Source organism: Triturus cristatus, chromosome 1_2 (genome assembly GCF_964204655.1).
Source record: "Triturus cristatus chromosome 1_2, aTriCri1.1, whole genome shotgun sequence".
Lineage (NCBI taxonomy): Eukaryota > Metazoa > Chordata > Amphibia > Caudata > Salamandridae > Triturus > Triturus cristatus.
The window spans coordinates 57357918-57366403 of NC_140580.1; the positions used below are offsets into that span (position 1 = coordinate 57357918).

The 8486-nt window shown below is 42.6% G+C and overlaps 1 protein-coding gene across 1 annotated transcript; it reads left to right on the plus strand.

The window, feature by feature from the left end:
* The first annotated feature begins 951 nt into the window (after nt 1-951).
* LOC146866768 (olfactory receptor 5AR1-like) lies at nt 952-7943 on the plus strand. Its single transcript, XM_085617384.1, has 2 exons — nt 952-1868; nt 7877-7943. Exons 1-2 carry the CDS (start codon nt 952-954, stop codon nt 7941-7943), a joined length of 984 nt encoding a protein of 327 aa, XP_085473510.1.
* Nucleotides 7944-8486: the final 543 nt, after the last annotated feature.

Below are 8486 nucleotides of genomic sequence, written 5' to 3' on the forward strand. Positions count from 1 at the left end.
TTCCCTGGACCGGAATCAAGCATCCTAGGACCGGTTTCTGGCTATCAGCCGTCATCAGCCAGGATAGCTTGACTCCAGTGGTGTAGTGAGCATGCGTCCCACGTCTGGGAATACCCATCCCACTTAGGGCGAAAAGCGTTACAACAAACAAGTTGGTCTTTAAGCAGGTGTAAGAAAGTAGCGATAACAGGGGTTATCGCTACTTTGCTTGTCGCTCTGCAGGTTAGCGTGCCCATTGATAATTGGAGAAATGTCGCTTAGCGACATTTCTCCCGTTATGTCAGAGCAGGGACGCCAACTTTGCATCGCATTAGAGATGCAAAGATGGGCGTTGGGGAAAGGGCGATAATTCAAGGATTCACGCAATAGCGTGACCTTGCTGATTAGGCGATAAAATTATCACTGCTTTTCAGCCGAAAACGGCCGCAAGAGCGGCGATAATTTTTTATCGCCGCCTTGATGATATGCCCCACTGTTTCTTGGTCTACTCCAACCAGTAAATTAGTATCGCCGAGAAAAGTTGCCATTTATATGATAAATGTCTTGCTGGTAAGTAGTCAGGTTAATGTTCGATGGTTAACAATATCTTTTTTTTTGCTAATGACAGTTGGATTGAGAATTGCTTTCTTTGTCAGGAGCATGATGACGATGGCATTCATGAAGGAGAGAGAGACATGTTAAAGGTAAAGAGATGTCACATGAACCAAAAGGCTGAGAATCACAAACCCCTGGAGCACCGAAGGTTATTTATTCTCAGGTGGGCGGTAAAGGTTGGCGGCTGTAGGGGATGAGGCCAGTAATAACAGGCTGAAAAGAGGGAAATTCAATAGTCTTTAACAAGAGGCAAAGTTGACACTATAAAAATATTGATATCTAGAATTGAAAAGTGGCCTTCATAGCCTTCATATGTAAATGTTTCTGCTTCGTCCTACAGATAGACCCACAGGCGGCATGGACAGAATAAATACAACGAGGTTGACTGAGTTTATCCTTGTGGGACTCTCAGATGATCTAAATGTGCAAATTGGACTCTTTGCTGCTTTCTCCACTATATACACAATCACCATCATCGGAAATATTCTCCTGGTGACATTAACCTTGTATGATGCGGCACTTAAAACTCCCATGTACTTGTTTCTCCGCAACCTGTCCCTGTTGGATCTGTGCTTCACAAGTGTTACTGTGCCCAAAATGCTCTCTTATCTCCTAGCTGAGAAGAAAAGTATTTCATTTGCTGGATGCTTTGTGCAGCTCTATTTCTTTCACTTCCTGGGCAGTGCAGAATGTTTCCTCCTGACTATCATGAGCTTTGATCGCTATGTGGCTATCTGCTTCCCGCTGCGCTATACACAGGTGATGAGCGCACACATCTGTCGACGTCTGGCCTTTGCAAGCTGGGTCAGTGGTTCTGTGTATCCTGTTGGGCACACGCTCTTGGTTTCAAGCTTGTCGTACTGTGCCTCCAACAGGGTGAATCACTTCTTTTGTGACCTCCCACCACTACTGCAGCTCTCCTGCTCTGACTCCACTCTCACTGTCTTAGAAATATTAATACTTGGAGGACTGGTGGCATGGGGCACGTTTCTATTAACTTTAACATCCTATATCTGCATCATTATAGCAATCCTGAAAATTCGTTCAGCAGAAGGGAGGAAAAAGGCCTTCTCTACTTGTGCGGCTCACCTGACCGTTGTGTCCATTTTCTTTGGCACTATAGTCTTCATGTATATACGGCCAAAATCCAGCTACTCTCTCGATCAGGATAAACTTTTTACTGTTCTCTACAATATCTTGACCCCAATGTTGAACCCAGTGATTTACAGCTTAAGGAACAAGGATGTAAAGAAAGCTTTGAAAAAGCTCTTTAAGCTATCATAATGTACCCTGCCTGTCAATATTTAAATGTGTGAATCACTTTGATATGTACCTTGCTCCCCCTGTAAAAAAACGCTGTTCCTCGACACTCACTCCTGCTAGTATTTTTCCATATGTCTAGGTTTAATATGCTTACTGATGCTGATGGTGGTGCCTATACTGAATAGTAATTCTTGGTACACTTCTAGGCACAATCCCCGCATGTTTTGGCTGATTCACAAATCACTTGGACCTTTGAATTTTAATTACAACGTGATGATTGAACATACATTCTTTTTTTTAGCTCTTGTGCAACGCCTTCCTTTCTACTCCCCCCCCCCCCCCCCTCATCTTTTTTTCAGCAGGCCTTCTCTCAGGTATAACTTGTTGTGTCCTGATGACAATTTCTCTATCTTGATAGGGATCGAAATGTCTTCGACTTTAGTACCTTGACTTCATTTATTTACTCGTTATTTCCAATATGAGCAAAGGTACTATGTTATTGTGGCTTTTCCATTGTGACTAATTTAGCCACATGCTGTTCAATGCCTGAGCTGTGACTCTAGTGGACTCCTTCTTTTGTTACATATAGCCTCACTTTTATGTTTCTTTCATTATTCTCTTTCGATTCAAACAAATACAATAGTCCATTGTGAATCTAAAACATAGGGATCATTGTATTTCTGCGTTGTACTATTTGATATGCTCTCCTGTAGGGAACCGATGTTCCTGTAGACATCATTGGTGGGCCTACAGCACTAATTGTGCCACCCACTTAAGAAGCCCTTTAAACATGTATCAGGCCTGCCATTGCAGAGCCATGGTTGTTCAGTTTTAAAATGCCATTTCGACCTGGCAAAATAACCCTTTTGCCAGGCCCAAACGTTCCTTTTTACTACATAAAAAGTCACCCCTAGATTAGACAATGGATATGCCGAGAGGGCAAGGTGTGATGTATTTTAAAAAGTTGGACATGTGCTTTTAGGGTTTTACATGTCCTAGAAGTGAAAAACTCTTAAATTCGTTTTTCATTATTGCAAGGCTTATCTCTCTCATAGGATGACAATTAGGTTGCCTTATTACATTGAATAAGTGTATTTGCCAAATGGGAAGTGATAACTGGTTCATGTTTGGGGTCTCTGGAACCCTATTTTAAAAGATTAACTTATGGTAAAGTTTGATTTTATATTCTGAAAATGCCATTTTTAGAAAGTTGAAAACACAAAGGCACGTAACTAACGCACCAGACTGGTGCACTGCTTTGAATGGGACCTTTTCCCTTTCCAGTACATTGCGTTCATCCATATTTCATCAAGAACTTGACCTTTTAATCACCGTTTTAATCCATCTTTTGCTTGTAAATATCGCGAAGACAGCGATATTCCATTTAGATGTTTATTAGACATTTTCAAATGCAGCTGCTTCCCATTCCAGGCTTCTAAACAACGGCACGTGTAATTTAATAAACACCAACGTAAGCCCTGTTTCTGTAACCCAATGCATTTCGAGGCAGAGGCTCTTTGTCAGGGGTTTCTGCAAAATACAGCAAGATCAGCTATACCAATTGCGCCAAACGAATGTGCTATTTAAACATAAGCAAAATGTGATAAACCCTGCTATTCTCCCAACCCCTTGTGATGTCCTAACAAAAACGTAAAACGCTATAATCACACTCACCCCTCCTGAAACCAACCAACTATTACCAACCCACGATTATCCCAAACATCACCCTAAATAAAATAAACACTTCCCTGATCTCTACCCACTTTTTACCTGTAAAACACAAGCCTTTGCTCTTAATCCGACTGATGTTCTCCTCTCTAACTCTCCCGAAAACTTCTCTCACAATCACCCTCCCAAGTGAACCGTTATAAAGAATAATACTCCCACTCACGTGTCCTCCATCAACCAAAACTATCCAACCACGTGATTCAATCCCTGCACACTCCAAATAGTACAACACCCATAATGCACTACCCTAACCAACACAAGAATCATACTGGCACTTCAACCCTCCATTTCACGCATCTCATTCAAAACCAACTCAATCAAAATCATATATTCACACGCATTAGAAAGTTGGCATTTACTTGCTTTAGTCATTTGATGCCTCATGTAGGTGGCATACACTTTACCGATTCTAAAATACCGAATCATACCGATTCGGTATTTAAGAATCGGTAAAGTGTATGTAGGTAAAAATTCGGTAAATGTTACTGAATCGGAGTGAGTCGGTAATTACCGAATCGGTATTTACCGATTCGGTAATGAGGCATACCTTCCCATTGATGGGAAGGTATGCCTCATTACCGAATCGGTAAATACCGATTCGGTAATGGGGGAGCACATGCAAGGGTGGCAGGGTGTCACATTGACACCCTGTTGCACCCCTGATTCGGCCATGTGTGCACATGTGGCACACATACATGCCCTGAGGGCATGTGTGTCTGCCACATTGCACACATCTACGGCCAAAATATTGCATTTACACACATATTCGTCATTTACCACCAACTATTAGTTGGTGGTAAATAACGAATCCCCACACACACCACACAGTCCCCCTACATCTCATTTCTGTATTCGGAATTTACCGAATCGGTAAAATTACCGAATCGGTAATTTTACCGATTCGGTAAATTCCGAATACAGAAATTCTCCCCCTACATCTCAAAAGCCAAAATACCAGTCGGTAACAGTATAATTACCGAAAATCGGCCGTTACCGACCGGTATTTGGCTACCTACATGAGGCCATTGGTGCCTGTAGCCTGTCTCTGGTCACAAGACGGGGTGTAGTTGGTAATTGGGCTTTGTGCATTCCTCCTAGACAGGATGGGAGGGAGGAGCTGGGCCCAGCCTCATTTACACCTGAATAGGCTGTGTCCTGTCACCTCACAAAGGGCCTAACGACCCTCATTGTCACTTCAGACAGCTTGGAGTCAGGGCAGGGGAGGCAAGGAATTCCCCACACTTCAAAGTGACTTTCTAGAAGCTTCTCCCACCTTCTAGAACCAGGGCACAAGTGTATAAAAGAATCACCTCAGACACCACCACCACTTCAGTATACCTTTGGACCTGTTGAAACTCTGCCAGAACGAAGGACTGATGTGCTGCTATAAGGACTGCCATTCTGCTGGACTGCTGCACTAAAGGGACTGCTGTCCTGCTGCTCTTTTACCTGGGGAATTAAAACTGGACCTGGAACCCATCTTGAACCCAGAACCCAAGAGTAACTCAAAGGGATAGTCTGCTGGCCTCCTGATCTGTCCCTCGGGTAAATAACAGACTCCCCCAAAACCCCTGGACCTATCTTCAGCAAGTTCCTGACCCTCAAGAGATGCCTCTCTGGTCCTGGACCCTTGATGTGAATCCTGAGATCTTAAATTCAAGCGTCTGGGCTCTTTGCAACCATGAACAGACCCATTGGCACCAGAACTGCACCACTCACATCTGAAATCAGTGCAAGCCACCGTCAGCCCATCTCTTTGACCAGGAAGCATTGCTCACTGTGGAGGTGTGCCAACGTGAAGTACCAGCCCACCCATCTGTGATGCCCAGCCTGCTCTTCGTGCTACACTGGTCACCACCAGCAGACCTTTCCTTGGTCCTGGCGAAGGTCTTCCACGCGAATGGGACTCGGTGCAAAACTTGAGAAAGTGAACCTACAGCGGGACTAATCCGGGACTGTATCCAAACAGCGCTCCATCGTGGTTGCTCTGAACTTTGGACTTTGGCTCGGTCAAGTGCGACCAGATAGCTGTGGTTGGAGTTTTATGCTGTTAGGTACTATATTGCTGTTTATTCTTTAAAAATTCATAATTCTAGTTTTACTGATAGTGTTTTTGTAGTTTTGTTTTTGTTTTATTTATTAAACCAATCTCTTTCTTCCTAACTTGAAGTGGGATTTTTTTGTGGTGTTTTCACAGTTTTACTCTTTGAAGTGTTGCACAAATACTTTACGTATTGCCTCTAATTTAAACCGGACTGTTCTGTGCTAAGCTACCAGAGGGTGAACATAAGTTTATTTGGGGCTTCCTTGTGCCTTACCCTGATTTAGATTGTGGTTGCAGCTTGACCAGGGCTCATACCTCTGTCAACCAGTAACACAACATCTTACAGTGAACATTGCACACCTTTGTTCAGAATGTGTTGTGGCCTTTACAGAAATGTACACAGGAGAAGAATTGCCTAAAAGTAAAAATGGGGAGCACAGGACTAGGGCCACGGAAGATGTTTAGGACTGAGCAATGTACTGTAGACAGGGAGGGTTAGGGAACTGATTGGAATCAAGGAAAGGGAGGGTGAATGTTTAAAACCTGTGATCAAGCAATTGGAGAGGAGATAAGTGTTGAAAAATAGAGATGGCAGTCTCAGGATAGGAATTCTTGCCTTTTATGTTTAGTCTGTTTCCCCAATCAGCATAGCCAAAGTGGAAGTGAGATGGAAAGATGGAGACATAGGGGACAATCTAGTGGTTACATTCCTATCAGTATGTGCTTTCCCATCCCATTTGACTTGCCTGAAGCATCCATAGTTCAGGGCCTGACCTTGCTGCTTAGGAGGCATCTTGGTTAAGGCCTCAGATTTATTGTCTCAATGGAAACTACAAACTTGTTGAAAAGGATTTGGGAATATGTTAGAGCATACAGGCCACACACTCATACGTTCACCAATTTTATACCACATTTTTGTGGTAGGAAGTTGCCAGCATTGTGAGCTAAAGCTAGAATGGTCCTGATTTAGAGTTTCCCAGATAGGGTTCTCCATTGCAAATATTACGGAGTACCCTGCCTGCCACCCAAACCCTTGGTCCACCTGCATCATTTAGAGATGGGCAGACCTTAAATATACCATTGAGGGAGCCCCCGTTGGCTCAATTGACAGAATGTTTCTTCCGATGGACCAATGAAGTAGGGGCCACTGGGGGAAGGACGCCACACCCTCTGTCCTAGTTAAGGTATAAGGTGTAGTGCCTTTCTTACCCTCCAACTTAGAGGGTTTGTTTCTGAAAAAAACTAAAAATCTCAAAAGTTCAGTGGATGGGCAGCAAACCTTTGGTACATTGAAAAAAACCATCCATCAATTTACAGAGATAACAGCTGGACTGGTGGTAATTTCTAAAGTCAGCAGGTAGACTATTGTCGAGGTGGCAGAAGATGAGAAGGAACATTGTGTCTCCTCAGCAGAGACTGAAGGTTGGTATCTGCTCTACTGAATAATCTATATTTAATGTTCCTTTTGGATGCTGATCTTGCTGTTGTGGATGGCAAAAACTTGACCTCTCCATCAGTTTGATGTCCAATATTTACTTCTAAAAACATATCAAACCTTTTTGATACTGTTATACAGTGCTGAAAATGATTGGAATGTTGCTGTTTGAGTATCCAAGACTTAAATACTGCATGTACTGCTGCTGATGTTTATTTCATATGAACAAAATAGATTAAGCAGCAAAGCCATTAGAATCAGGGCCCGATTTAGAGTTTGGTGGAGAAGGTACTCTGTCACAAGTACCCTGTCAGCCAAACTCTCTGTCTCCCTGCCTCATTTAGGGAAGGGTGGACTTTCAGTTTTCCATTGACAGAGCCAACTTCTGGCAGAGTAGTGCAGTTGGTTGAAGGAAATTACACTGCCTGCCCTATTTAGGTTGAATGGCATAATTTATTTTCTTTCTGGTGTATCACCATCAGAAAAAACCTCATGATGAGGGATAGAAAATAAAATAAATTATGATCCCATGCCACCCTTGAAGAACACTCCCAGTGTGGGAGTTATTAGTTTCTGTTTTTCTGAAACAAAGTTCTGCTTTGGGAGTTTAAAAAATAAACTTGTGAAAAGCTTGGTGACCAGCCATCAAAACCGACAGTGGTTTTTCACCAAATATTTGGTACACTGGAAGGAACAGCCATGACAGTGGTTACTCTCAATGTACAGAAATGATACCTAGGTTGGTGGTCATCTCAAAAATTGACAAAAGCCTACAAGGGTGGTGGACGTAGCATCCTCTGCCACCCTGACAGACAGAGTATTGTCCACCAAACTATAAATCTGGCTCTAAGTATTTTATCTGTGGACCATTTTTCTTGAAAACAGAGATATATCTTTAACACCTTTGAGAGTCATTTTGACCACAGATAACAACAATAGCATAGCACAGCATGATACACCTTCTCAAAACACAATGTAAGGCAATGTGATAAATTAAGTTGTTGTTTGAACTGGGGGGGGGAGTGACCCCTATTCATGCAACAATCCCAATCCCTGTTAGGTTAAACCACAAGAACTCCAACATATGACCTGTGCTAAACCCTCTGGTAGCTTGGCACAAAAACAGTAAGGCTTAACTTAGAGTCAAAGTCCAGAGTAGTTATGCAGCACTCAAGGAGTAATAAAGTGAAACCACATCACAAGAAAAATCACACACCAATTTAGGATAATAGAGTAAAATGTAAATACATTATTGGACAACAAAACAACATGAATCCAATCAATAGAATAGGAGATTTTTTACAAGGTTTTTGGCAAATTTGAGTGCCTAAGAGATAAAATTGCTAACTGCAGACATCTAGTCGCGTTAGACAGTGCCATAGTAAAAGAATATGGCCTACCGGGATGGAGTGGTAGTCAGAA

What these genes read in the sequence shown, in the direction of transcription:
- LOC146866768 (XM_085617384.1), top strand. Translation starts at nt 952, where the DNA reads ATGGACAGAATAAATACAACGAGGTTGACTGAGTTTATCCTTGTGGGA. An exon ending in GCTTTGAAAAAGCTCTTTAA is followed by an intron (nt 1,869 to 7,876) that starts GCTATCATAATG and finishes CCACCCTGACAG; the next exon opens with ACAGAGTATTGTCCACCAAA.